Raw genomic sequence first — 14,650 nt, 5'->3', positions numbered from 1 at the left:
TATTACATCTCTGTAGCACCACTGACCCAGAAAGTTCTCACAATTATTAAATTAAAGTTGATAAAATATAATGACACTTTAGTGTGCTGTTTCATCCAAAGTTTGAAGATGGGAAGAAAAAGAAAGTTTCTACTAAAAAAGGGGGGGGGGGGGTTAAGATTCTCGATATGCTTGAACAACTGTAAAACGTCAACGGTAGCTCGACAATAAGTATGAGTGAATCTTCCATGCGTACAATGAAAAGTCAAAACGAAAAGATATCCGTAAAAGTTCAGAACTTAGTTTCAAAATTGAAGCTTGCAGAGTAGTGTCTAAGCAAAGCAAGTATGCATTATGAAAATGGAAGCTGCTCTTGTACCGTGGATTAAGAGAGGCTGTTGCATAAATGAAAACGTTATTAAATAAAGGCGAAGCAAACGTATTTTAAAATGCATTAAAAAGAATAACGATTTGATCATGGAGCATAAATCATCACCACCTTTATTTTTCAAGTCATGAATATTATTACCATATCTTTTGTACAGTGCAGTGCAGCTTTTATTATTAGTACATAATGTGCTTTACTTTGGGTTAGAAATTGGCTTACTGGTAGGAAGCAAAGAGTAGTTGTGAGAGGAAATCATTCTAATTGGAGTGATGTTTTAAGTGGGGTTCCTCAGGGATCAGTTTTAGGGCCTCTTTTGTTTATTATATTTATGAATGACATCAATGAAAATATTTCTGGAAGCATGAATTGTTTTGCTGACGATGTAAAAGTTATGGGGATTGTCGAATATGAAGAACAAGTAAAACAGCTGCAAGAGGATTTAGATCATATTACTAAGTGGGCAGATAAATGGGGTATGGCAGTTAATGTAGGGAAATGTCAAGTGCTACACTTAGGTCATGGAAATAAGCGTATGAGATATCGTTTACAGGGTTCAGTCATAAATCAGGCAGAAAATGTTATGGATCTGGGTGTCTTTATAAATCAGGACTTCAAGTTTAGTCAACAGTGCAGTATTGCTAGTGACAAAGCCAACAAAATGCTTGGGTTCATCAATAAATCTATTTCAAACAAATCTAAGAAAGTTCTTCTGCCTTTATATAGGAGTTTAGTAAGACCTCATTTGGAGTATGCTGTTCAGTTTTGGTCGCCTTATCTGAAGAAAGATATTTTTGTATTGGAAAGGGTTCAAAGAAGGGTAACTAAATTAGTAAGGGGACTCTCAGATTTAGATTATGATACCAGACTTAATAGGCTTAACATGTACAGCCTGGAGCAAAGGAGAGTCAGAGGGGACATGATTCAGTTATTTAAATTTATCAAAATGAAAGATGTAAATGGATTAAATTTTTGCGGGAAAAGCAGAACAAGGGGTCATTGTTTTAAGCTATTTAAATCTCAGGCTAACTTGGAAATCAGAAAAAACTACTACTTTAGCAGGGTCGTGGGCACTTGGAATAGCTTACCGGAAGAGGCGGTAATGAGCAAGGGAGTGGATAGCTTTAAGAGGGCCATTGATCTTCATTGGGGACTAATTAATTGACTAGGACCAGCCTAGCTGGGCCCAGAGCCTGTTGCTGGTCGTCACATTTGTATTTGTATTTGTGCGTGCCATGTTGTTTTATTTAATGTCTTTCCCTCCTAATGATCATTCATTTTGTGCATCTAAAGGTATTTTATGTTGAATAAAATTTATTTTTTATTTTTTAAAAACAGTAAAAGTGCAGCTCTTTATGTAAGAAACTGTAATGTATGGTTGAGAAATGCTTTAAAGCAGTTTGAGGGGTGTTTAACAGTGTCTAAAAGAATTAGGTATGTTTCTAAAAATATTGTATACGTACATTTTTCTGCAACGCAAAATTTCAACTTATGTAAGGAGTCTTGGAACGCATCCCTCGGGCAAGTCAGGACTCGACTGTATAAGCTATATTACTGGAAAGTTTCAGTAAAATCCATTCAGTAATTTTTGCGTGAAAGAGCAACAAGCATCCATACAAACTTTTGCACATATAATAGTAGAAAAATGTAGCTCAAACTTGAAAAAAAAAAAAATTGAACTTGGAACAATACTGGGAGCACTACCCCACTGATTAAATTAATTTTGCATCAAATTTTAAGATTGTAGGTGTCATAGCATCATGAGAGCAGTGCAAACAAACCAAACAGACAAACATTGCTTGCTTTACATTTAAAAAAAACACACATTTATTGCAAGATATACAAGGAATTCTGGACAGGTTTCAAAAACCTGCTAACCAAGTCTGCACAATCCATAACTTTGAACCAGCTATCAACAAAAATCTACGTCCTTCACATTATTTGACGTCCTGTTTTGGCAGATATTATCTGTCGGCTTTTTTAAAAATGCTATTCCTAGCAGTCAGCTTTTAAATATTTAAGCCTCAACCAAAGTCAAGAAGTGGGAAGTCCATGTGTCTCTCAATCCACTTGGCTACTGACATCATCTCCTTCTCGTGGAAAGCGCGTCCAATCAGTTGTAGACTGACTGGAAGACCTTCCTCAGTCAGGTGGCATGGCACACTTACGGCTGGAAGACCTGCACAGGAAATGGAATAAGGCTACATTAATACTGCATTTAGTACAAAAGTTGAAAATTAAGAAGAGCAGGATAGGTTACAAAAGTATATTATTTGGTTAATTACAATAGTAAAAAACACCTAGGCACTTTCAAAGATACTCTTTTTTTTTAATTTCTCCAGAAATAATGGAAAAAATGTTCAATTTCTCTTGTCATGTAAAAGGTTTGCCTGAGTTCACTGTCGGGCAAAAAATCAATCATGCAGATAACCAAAAACATTTTTTTTTTCTTTCTTTTTTTTTCCAATTATGCTGCTTTGTAAAAAGCTAAGAATAAGTTATAAACTTCACAAGTTAGTTTTACTCGCCATGTAGAATTGTTTTACTGATTTTTGTAAAGTATCCTTTATGTTCACAAAGTTATAAGCATTTCTTTGAAGTGTTCTAAGAAATATTGCCAGAAACCTTACAGAAAACTCCGTAGGATACAAGAAAAACATTACCTAATATTGAAAATTAAAAAAAAATAAAAAATGATAAAATGTGAACATCTAAATGAATTAATTTTGCATAACACATGCACAAAAGTAAACACTTCATAACCCTCATAATTTCACAGTCAGCTGAATGATGAAACTTATAAAAGATTCCAGTAGACAATAGTAAAAATTTAGAAATATATTGATGATTTAATGAATTGTACTTTTATGATTCTCAGATAGACGATGAATTGTAAAGAAGTGTTCACAAATCAGCTATTCTTCTCAATCTTTCAGGGTTCATACGCTGCAATTCTCGACAGTAGCATAGCCAGAAAAAAAATTCAAAGGGTGATATTGTAAAAAATGGGAGAGGGGGAGTGCTAATTTTAGTTCTTTTCTACGGTCAAAAAAGAAAATATTTATAGACAGTCCCTTACCACTCACCGACAGAATATGACCACTTTTAAACAATTTATGGAACTCAATGCATTTAAAAACTAAGTTTTGAATGAAAAAAAAAAAGTTTTTTTAGTTACTTTGCAAAAAAAACAACAGCATATAATAAATATTTGAAATGAAATAAATCCCAGTGCAAAAGATGGAAAAGGATTGCAGAATATATGTGTCCATTGGTTTGCAAATGAAAAGTAAACATACAAAATCTTAAAGCATAACTGCTATAGATCAGCAACCTTTTAACTTCTCTTATTGGGCTGTATAATTTCCTAAGCAGTAGTAGTACAAAGTATACTGGGAAAAAACGTACACCTATTTTTTTTTCTATTTTAAGCAGTAAACTTTTAAATCTATTTTAAATCAAATTTATTTATCATAATGTTTGAAAACTAAAATATCTTATGTACATAACTTTTCACCTCAATTTTTAAATTTATGTTTTACAATTCAAATAAGGGGGGATGCTAATATTGATCAACTACTTTCATGGCAAAAATTAATCCATTCCAGGGAAAATACAATAAATGACACTGATTTATTTCAATATGAAAAAAAAATTAACTAAAGTTTACTCGATTTTGTTACAAGAATCATGGTTTGGAGCAGAATTTTCCAAAAAGGTCAACTTGTAGCAAAATGTAACAGAATAGTCACTTTTAAGCAATTGGGGCAACCATAGAAGCACTGCAAATAATGAATACTCACTTACCGGCCATGTTGACGGGCTGTGTGCAAAAATCGTCAACAGCATTATGCTCACGGTTATCTACCAAGGTCCACTCCCGGTATGGAGTCGGTTCACGCAAGGTAACAGGAGTCAGCAGTACATCAATCCCTCCCTCAAACGCTGACCGAAAGTCTTCACAGATGAGACGGCGCACCTTGGCTGCCCGAAGGAAGTACTTCTCGTAATTCCTGCAAAATGAGGAAACTTGAAAGACAGTTGTACAGATGTTTTAAAAAGCTCTTTCTGTCAATACCCATTATTCCAAGTGGTATTGCTGAATCAGCTAAAGCAATGCCTTTGAAGTTAAGAGTCGAAAACAAAGTATTCTACTGAAACCCAGTGAAATAACATTTGCATTATACGTTCGTACTATGTACAGGATTAAAAGATTAATGCCACCGAGAAAGATAAAATATACCAACAACATAAAATACTGAAACAATATACATACAATATACGTAAGCCCGGAAATGTTATCTCCCCATAATATACAGACAGTTCAATCAACACAAGTACAAATACAGCTTTCTTTTTTTAAACACTAAACAGAAATTCATTTTATAAGCATTGTTCAAATGCAAAGGAATCAAACAATACTGTGGGTCTAAATAAAGACCTTATTCAAAGTATGCACCATAAGTCTGAGCATCGATCATACTCATTAACTGACCGAAGGATTTATTATTCCCAGAATTTCTGTAGCCGAGAAGAGGCTCAGTCTTTCACGAGGTAATTGAGTTCATTGCCCAAATTAAAGCGCTTCTATTTCAAATGTTTTTACAAAGGATCAAACACATGGAAATCAAAAGACAACTTGTCCAGGTTGTTGGGTGGATAGTCAAGATGCTTCCTGGTTCAATTCCTTGAGGGCAGAAGAATCATTAACCCCAATGTGTAATGTAAGACACTTCATAGTATATGCAGTTTCATCAAGACCAGGGCTGATCACAAAGAGTGGTTCTGCTCTGTGAGGACACGTGTCCACAGGGCTGGATTTGGAAGTATAGAGGCCCCGGGCAACAAAGGAGTGGAGGTCCCTAATCAGGGTTCGAAAAGATCATCATATTTTTGAAAATATCCAATGCTTTGATATATATCCAAATATTTTGGTATATATATATATATATATATACTAACAGTACCCGCCCGGCGATGCTCGTGCTAAGAATTTAAAGGAATTCCCTTGAATAAAAAAAAATCCACGCCCCCCCCCCTCCTTTGCAAAATAATAATTGTTCAAAAAAACATTTTAAAGTCTTTTTGGAATTTAAAATAATTTGCCAAAACATTTTAAAAGATTTACAGAAGCTTTAAAACTCAAAATAATCGTCCAACGGTATAGTTCATCGCTTAACGCACCAAGGTTCCACGCTAACATAACCCTGCTGTTTAGTGAATGAAGTGCTTTTTATCTGCAATTTGAAATGTTTCAACAAATAACCAAAAAAGACATCAAATAGTATCTTTCAAATGTAAAATAATTCTGCAACTGTATTGTTTGTTGCCAAACTCGGCAAGCGACCATGCTAGCTTTTAGCTTCTTTAGCCATAACCCAGCTCTTAGTGAGCGAAGCAAACTCCGATTGATTAGCTATCCCATCTGTAAAACGAAAAAAGAAAAAAAAAAATCCCGTGAGACATTTGAAAATCGTCATCAGAAAAAAAAAGAAAAAATCGTATTTCATTCGGTTAAAAACAAACAAAGGTTTCTTTGGAATTCAAAACAATTTGCCAAAACATTGAATCACATTTACAGTTGCTTTAAAACTTAAAATAATTTCCCAACTATTGTTATCACCTAACTCGCCAAACGACCGCGATAACCGAACCCAGCACTTTTGCAAGTGAAGTGGATATATATATATATATATATTGCAATTAAAAAAGTTTCGCCAAATAAACGAAAAAGGCGTCAAATTAAATTAACATTAGCTTTCAAAAGTAAAAAATTCTGCAAATCTACGTTTATCGCCAAACTCGCCAAGTGACCCAGCTGCCGTAACCCACCCAATTAGCAAGAGAAGTTAACTCCGACCGATTAGCGATCCAATGTTTTTAATGGAAATGTTTAAACGAAAATTACCCTGCAGAAAAACAACATAATCAAAAAACACATTACATCTACCACGAAATGGAAATCTTGTATCCTGAACCACGTAAAATGTAAGAAAATTTGAAAAGTATGCTTACATCCTCGTCATGTCTGCTCCGTCTTTTCTAATTTCTATTTTAATGGAACATTCGCATTTATTTATGACTTGATTTATTCATTTAGCAAATAATTTTACATTTTTATGGATCATTTAAAGTTTATTTGGCGAATTACTGGGGATTTTCATTTGGCAGACTTTTTACTTTAAATGGCTTGGTTTAATTATTTGGAAAATTACATTTCATTTTATTAGTTTTGTTTCAATTCTTGCTTTTTGTTCAAAAAAAAAAAGAACAGTGACAAAATAATGCATGGTTTCACCAAATAAATAGTTTCTACGTAGATATAATTAAACATGCTAACAAAATAAGCTAAACAAAAACAATCGCCAAGATTAATAATGTGCTGTAAAGTACCTATAATGAAAAAAATGTGTCTCTGATATAATAAAGGTAACAGTTTTCAAAGAGAGTCGACGGCTCTTTAAAATCCTCGTCTGGAATAGTTTCGAAAATATTCATCAGAATGGGTCTAAGAGCATAAAAAACACCTTTCAGTTAAGAGAAATATTCCTCAGTATCGCCATTAAAACAAAATATATCATTCACCCTTTAAAATAACATAAACAAAACCAGTAAGAGTCAGATTTTTTTCAAGATTACGCATCCATTAAAATTATACATGAAAACATCGCCTTACAAAAACCTAATCAAAAGGGAATATATTTTGAATGCCTTGCTACAGACAAAGCCCCAATGCGTTAAAAACCACTTGCAAGGAATTTTACTTCTTGATACTCAAGCAAGAAATATTGTTCAGCTTTTCTACAGGCTAAAATTAATCTCGCGCAAAAAATGGAGGATGAAATTTCTTTTTGAAATAAATTAATTTTTACTTCAAACGCTTATAACTTTTTTTGTAGTCATTTTTCGATGTCCACGATTCTAGTCCTTGTGGATATTTTTGAAATGATTATTTTTTACGGGCTTTCCAAAGGTACAAAAACCGAAAAAATCGGACCATTTTTTGGCATAGACGTATGTTTAAGTGGACATAAAATTGAGTTTTTAATTAATATCTCCGTTAATTAGCATCCTACGTGGATGAAGATGGAATATTTGTAATCCTCGTAAAATTTCGAATTTTTTAATACCTGGTTCGACCCTGAACTCAAGCCCGCTCTTGAGAATTTTGCACACGAGTGCAGAACATTCCCCATCCTGTTTTGCCCCCTTAAAATCGAAATTTCGAAAAATCCTTTCTTAGCATGCGCTTACATTATAAAATTGACCTATGTTCCAAATTTCAGCTTTCTAGTGTAAGTAGGTTTGGCTGTGCATTGATTGTCAGTCAGGAAAAGTTACTTCACAAGTTACAGATATCCGATATTTTCGATTTAAAAAAATTCCATTCAAGTCATTTTGTCAGATGATTTTTAAATTTTTGAGCTCAAGAAGTGAGAAGTTGTAAGGATGACCTGCAAAGATAACTATTTTTTGGATTTTTTTTACTTACTTTATTTTTCTTCAACTCATAGGTACAAATTACAAATTGAATAAATTAAAAATATATATATATTGCCACTGAAATGCTTGATGAAATAAAAAATTGATATTAAATGGATACTTGCAATCAGGGCTTTCTGATATATCAATAATATTATTATTTTTGTGCAAGCATTCTTTGTAGAAATACAAAAAAAAAAATGTCTGGGAGGGAAAAAAAATGTAAAATTTGCTGACCCATGAAAGTTAGGATATTTTGTAAAAATTTTATTGTGGGGGCCCTTTGTTATGGAGGCCCCGGGGCAGTAGTCACGCCTGCCCTCCCCTAAATCCGGCCCTGCGTGTCCACACATCTCGATGGTCATCCAGGTGGTGCTGCCCCCTGACTGGTGATTTTTAAGTTGGAGCAGCTTATCCATTCACCGTGCAACCCAGACAAGTCACCCTGCAATTTCCATGCGTTCCATTGCATAATTGGAAAAAATTTTTAAAAGGGAAGCACTTCAACTCGGACGTCGAACTCAAGAACACTGAAGGATTGCATCTCGTTACGACCACAGAAATTCTGGGAAAGAGAAATCCTTCGTTCAGTCTTCATTTAGACCCACAGTAACGTCTGGTATCTTTTCATTTGAACAAATTTCATAAATGATTTTGACCCAGCAAGGATAAATAACTGATAGTGAAAGTTTTTAACGTCAATTTTAACTTGTTTCTGTAAACTACTTTAAAAACTATATTTGAGATTGAGTTTTAAAAAAACCTTCATTTTATTGCCTTAAACATTTAAGAACAATTACTTCAGTACAATATTATTGACCTCAATTTAAACAGAAAAAAATGATGACTTAAAACAATCTGGTGGTTTAAAAACATTCTTACAGTTTGTAAAATACATTATCTGGTATCAAAAACAAAAACATATTTTCTGCAAATCAAAAATTATTATTGTATGAATTCAGTTAAAATGCATTTTTACCCTTCGAAAATACGTAGTAACATTTAGTCTGACAAAAATAAATTCTAAAATTTTCCCTTTCTTTATTTTATTTTAAAGTTTATTTCAATTACTCATATAGGGGAGTGTGGGGCAAAGTGAAATGGTTAATATGACTAAGTTTTTTTTATAAATGAACAAATCGGAAATTTGTCTTGAAAATTGCAGTACATAGAGAAAGAACATTGTATTTTATAATAAAACTTGTGTCAAAACAATATTTTTTTTTATTTTTGGCAGTAAATTTGAGTCTTAAAAAGAAAGTGAAAAAATTTCACTTTTTTTCCCATGGGGCCAAGTGAAAAATAAAATATTTTTCTAAATGAAATATTTTCTATTCGATTAAATGACATATTTTTGGTCAAAAGAATCAGTAAATAAAAGGTTGAATGAATAAATGAAAGGATTATGAAACAATAAACAAATAATTAAATGAATAAATCAATTAATATATGAAGAAAAATAAATGAGCAAGTAAAAGAATGAATTAATAAGAAAATAAGTGAATGAATGAATAAGTGAATTATTAAATGAAGGAAAGTAAATGAATTAATTAATAAATGATAACTTAAATAATGATATTAAATGATTGAGTGAGAAAATGAAACAAACTATTTCACCTTGCCCTTCCACTTTGTCCCGTATGTACTTGACTAATTGTACAATTTATTTAAAATAAAAATAAGCATAATATTAACTTAATTAATACTGCATTGGAAATTAGGAGTTCTCAATTAATATTTAAAATCTTAATAACAAGAATTTTATCATTTAATAATGAGAAAAATAACTTTTGGCTTACAATCCAATATTACAATATGAGTATCATTTTGTTTTTAAATTGCCTGTATTTCCAAATGCTTTAACCCTTGACGGTATTTTTTTCCTGACTGGAATAGACTACCTATGGTACTATATAGTTAAAATAATACCAGACATTTGGAGCTAAAAGCAGAGTAAATATTTCACCTTTTCACTTTGCCCCACTATTTCACTTTGCCCCATGCTCCCCTACATTGTATTGTATTTAAACATGCTGTCATTATTCAGATTTTAAAACCTAATCCTTTTTTACTTTTAACGTGAATAAGCAGTTTTATTTAGCTACCGCTTGAAAAGTATACTTTGAAACTCAACATCCTGGGTTGTTAGAAAGAAAAACAAACAGTACTCACCTTTTGAGCAGGAAATAGTTCCCAGCCAGGATTCTCTCCCGGACCACTTCTCCGAAACCCTCCTTTCTAGTCACTGCATATGGGTGTTCAGGACCAGACGAATGTGCTCGATGACCTGCAAATGGAAGAAATAGGGACAACCTTTAAATTTCAGCATGTTATGAGTACATTATCATAAAATTTTGGAAAACAGATTTTTGGTGCACAATGAACAGCAGGGAAGGTTTAGGGCAGAATCTAGCAATAACTGCATATTTTCTAGCATACATCAATACATAAAGTCTGGTTCCGATACATAAAATGCACCCAAGATTTTGACAGAATTTCCTCCAGAGGGTTGGGCATGTAAACTGACAGAACAGGCACTGATACAGGCATGCTATAACTTCTATATTGTCGAAAACAGATTGTGCACAATGCTGGGGACTGTATCGAAGAACAATAAATCTTGGTGGCATGTATCATTTTTGTATTAAGTGTAAATAAATAGTTGCCACTATTTAAGATCTAAAAACAATCAATTTTGGAAATAACTTTTGAGATACAAAATGAAGATGTGAATGAAATTAAAGCACAAAAATTTTTCAATTTTGTTACTTCATAATTTCAGTAGAACTATGTAGCACTTGTAATTGAAATTCTCACCATAAGCAATGCCATCATATCGAGCAAAGTTGGATGCAACATCACAGCAGCAGAGGACAGAGTAGCAGACGATCGAATACTTGGTGTGGGGGAGGGACACCTCTCGTACCCTGGCACCAGAAGACGCCAACAAGTCAGCCACCTCTCTCCAAGCAGCCTTTATGGCAGGAGACAGGCCAGAACACTCATACTCCTGTGGGGGGAAAAAGCAATTGAAGTAAATATAAAGTTGATAACCAGTGTCAAGCTTTTGCTCAAGCTAGGCTAGTTCTTAATTCATAAATCCTCAAAGAAAATCAAGAGCCCTTACATAACTATTCAATCAATTACATGCAAAATACTGACAGCACGGTCATAATATCCAGAGACTCTACATTACATAGAAGTTTTTTAGAAATTCAAATTGAAAATAAATAGTAAATGTACTTGAAGATTCAGGGGTTGAGCACAAATCATGTTTTTGAAACTACTGCACATATTTTAACAAGAGACACATGAATTTACAAAGAAATATATCAAGTTTATTAAATATTAAATTCAATTACATTACACAAATATGCAATGTGTGAGCACAGAGTAGAAAAAGTTTTATTTCAAATGCTCAATGTTGAACTTTTTTTTTTGCAAGACAACATCTAATTTGTGATCTAATTTGTTCCACATTTTATAGTATCATGTTGTCGATGACTCGCAACCTTGCACAAATGCGTTCTTGAAGTTTTTTCAGTATAGAGGTTGATATAAAGTGTTTGACACGATCCCATACAAAGAAATCACAAGGAGTGTGGAACAAACTAGAATACAGATTAGACATTTATTGTGTAACAAAAGGTTAGCACATCGAACATTTGTAACTGAAAAAAAATGTGGTTTATTTTCATCATTTGTGCTTACCCCGTATAACATAAAGACTTTTCTATAGATATACAAAAGCAAATTTATAATAAAGAAATTTATTTATACCTTTGTTCAGAAATTATAAGAAATGTGGGTACAAAATAAAGAAATTTTGCGAAAAATCTTAATGAAAATATGAATTCCAGTAATCTTTTGTCTAGCAAACGTACAAACAAAATTTTTCTTTCAGAAATATAATATTAAGATACTTAATGAATGTGCAACATTAAGAGCCATTGCAAGGAAACATCAGCTTAAAAGTCGATTCATTCAGCCATCCGACAGACCCATTGGAAGTACTATTCTGCCGACTTGAATTTATATACAAAAGAGTAATACAATGGGACTTACCTTTGGGATTCCAACATTCAGGTTTGTCACATCAAAATCTGCTGATAGAGGTGAAATGGGAGGTTGAGAGGAAACAGTCGTTGAGTCTAAACGGTCCCACCCAGAAACACAATCTATGTATCAAAAAGAAATTTAGATGTTAGCTAATCAGAAATGTTATTTAGGATTTTTGTAAATGAATAGAAGAAAAATGCATAGTATGTTCATAACAAAGGATAAGACAATATGGGTACTGCCAGAGCTGGAGTACATTTTATGAAATTATTCATTCACACATAGATCTAATAACTTGCTTTTCAATTAAAGTTAACTTCAATAGAATTTTAATACTTCCTGTGACAGCATACCTATTTCTCAATATTTTGATGGAAACTGTATAATGATTTAGGTAAATTATTTCAGGCATCTTTATCATTGATTTATCTTTCCTAAAATCAGAATCTTTAATGGTTAGAAACAAAATGAGCTGAAAACTCTATACTTGACTAACAAACATAACGCACAAAGAGTTATCTCTTTAATAATATAAATACATGATAAAAACAGAAAGATACTTAAAAATAGTCGGAGCCCAAATACCAATCGCCTTATGATGTCTATATGATTTATTGAAAAAATTCAAAGAAGGGCTACTAGGTTAATACAGAGACTTTTAGATTGAGATTATGATGCCAGACTTAATATGTACTAGGAGAGGGCCACTAGAGGGCGCCTGTGATGCAGGGAGTGTTTTTTGCTGCTAATTTGATAAGTGTTTTTTTACTATAATTTTTCATTATTACTGTCTAGTTTTAGGTTTTTTTACTTCACTTTATCATGTAATTTAGTTTTATTGTGTTTTGGGGGCTCATTTTTGCTGTTATTGTATTCTTGAAGTGTTTTTGCATTTTTTGGAGCTAAGCCTAACATGTGGTGATCTCCTGGTTTTTGATCTTGTGTGCTTTATTGGGTGTAGCAACTCTGTTTATTTACTGCTGTTTTTAGTATTTATTCTGTGTTTTTTTGCATTTTTATCTTACTGTTTTGCCTTTTGGAACATATTCACTGAGTAGAAATGGGTGTTATATGCATTATGAAAGAGGTAAAGAGTGGGAAGGGGGACAGGTGGATCTCTTGTGATTTATGTCATATGTTCTGCCTGTATAAGGGGGAAAATGAGTCTGTTTTTGAAGAGGATTATATTTGCACTAAATGTGCTGAACTCTCAGACTTAAGACTTAAGATGCTAGTTTTGGAAGCCCAGTTAGCATTAGGGTGTAAGCCAGTTGTAGAGGGTATAAATGTTCCAGAGATTCAGGGGGAAGTTTCAAATGAGGAGTTAGATTGGGAAACTAAGGGTGTAATTTTGGGGGACTCTATGGTAAGGGAGGTGGGTAACACAGTTGGGAGAGTAAAGCGTAAGGTGGCTAGGTGTTGTTTACCAGGGGCTCGGGTAAGAGACATTAATATGGTTGCTGAAAAGAAGGGAGTATTGAATAAGGAGGACATGGTTACTTTGTGGGTGGGAACAAATGATGTAGGCCACAGTAAAAATGAGGAGTTTTCTAGGGAATGGGAATCCCTGTTGGATAAAGCAACCAGCTTTTCGACGAATGTCCAAGTGGTTGGTTTGCTTCCCAGGTATGGAGTGCATAGGAGCTGGCTAAATCAACGTGCGAGGTGTATGAACTTGCTACTGAAGTCAATTTGCGAAAAGCGCAGTATCAGGTTCATTGATGTATGGAGTCACTGTAAACGGGATTGGATTGCTAGGGATGGCCTGCATCTGAGCTCTACAGGGGTCAAAATGGTTAGTGGATTAATTTTAAGGGCTTCGGAGTCAAAAAACTAAGTTGGAATGGGGGGCATGGTTCAAGCACCAGATATCGAGAGAATGAAATGTTTTTGGGTATTGCTAGAAATGGAAATAAAGTGACAAACAAGAGTAGTAATGTTAACAATTGTAATTTAGGAAATTTCAGGGTGTTAAATAAAAGCAACTTAGGCATGCTTAAAGTTTTCTATACCAATGCTCGCAGTATTAGGAACAAGATGGATGAATTGAAAAGCATAGTTATGGATGAGAAGTTGGATGTTATCGGAATTACAGAGACATGGGCTACCGAATCTGATGCAGAGTTATTACATATTGCTGGGTATAATTTATTCAGACAGGATAGAGTAGGTAAAAGAGGTGGTGGGGTTTTATTTTATGTTAGAGACAATTTTATTTGCAATGAATTGGTCATAAATGATAAGCCTACTGATATTGATATGGTTTGGCTGGAGTTGATGAGCAGTAAGGGCATAAAGCTACGCTTTGGAAACATTTATAGGCCACCTAATTCAAACCAGGGACAAGATGAACAGATGTACCGTATTATTAATGACATGTTTAGTAAGGGATCCGTTATCATAATGGGGGATTTCAATTTTCCGGGTATTGATTGGAATAATTTTTATCCTGGTAATGGCAAAGAAGAGGAATTTTTAAAAGTAATTGGTGACTGTTTCTTAGATCAAATTGTAACTCAGGGAACTCGAGAGGAGGCCATTTTGGATCTAGTTTTTTGTGACATAGGTAGTTTTGTTCAGGGGTTGAGTGTAGGGGAGCATATTGGAGATAGTGATCATAACAGCATTAGGTTCCGGGTTAAATTTGAAGTGTGCAAAGATGATAATTTTAGGTTTGTGCCCAATTTCAGAAACACTGATTTTGTTGCACTTAGGCAGAGCTTGAAAGAGGTTTTTTCGTCAGGG

General features: G+C 33.6%; 1 protein-coding gene across 2 annotated transcripts in view; it reads right to left on the bottom strand.

Moving 5' to 3' along the window:
• Window positions 1–2,192: 2,192 nt before the first annotated feature.
• Window positions 2,193–14,650, bottom strand: part of LOC129217544 (glutamyl-tRNA(Gln) amidotransferase subunit A, mitochondrial-like) — a 43,109-nt gene continuing 30,651 nt past the window's right edge. For both annotated transcript variants that reach the window (XM_054851866.1, XM_054851865.1), the window contains exons 7-11: window positions 11,912–12,024; window positions 10,664–10,856; window positions 10,019–10,133; window positions 4,172–4,377; window positions 2,193–2,543 (exon numbers count right to left, since the gene is read on the bottom strand). In XM_054851866.1, coding sequence (XP_054707841.1) covers window positions 2,389–2,543; window positions 4,172–4,377; window positions 10,019–10,133; window positions 10,664–10,856; window positions 11,912–12,024 — 782 coding nt within the window. In that variant the 3' untranslated portion in view covers window positions 2,193–2,388. The remainder of the gene's footprint in view (window positions 2,544–4,171; window positions 4,378–10,018; window positions 10,134–10,663; window positions 10,857–11,911; window positions 12,025–14,650) is intronic.

This window comes from Uloborus diversus, chromosome 2, assembly GCF_026930045.1.
Source record: "Uloborus diversus isolate 005 chromosome 2, Udiv.v.3.1, whole genome shotgun sequence".
NCBI classification, from domain to species: Eukaryota; Metazoa; Arthropoda; class Arachnida; order Araneae; family Uloboridae; genus Uloborus; species Uloborus diversus.
Note: the sequence above shows the minus strand (reverse complement) of the source record. Positions and strands in the feature narration are given on the sequence as shown.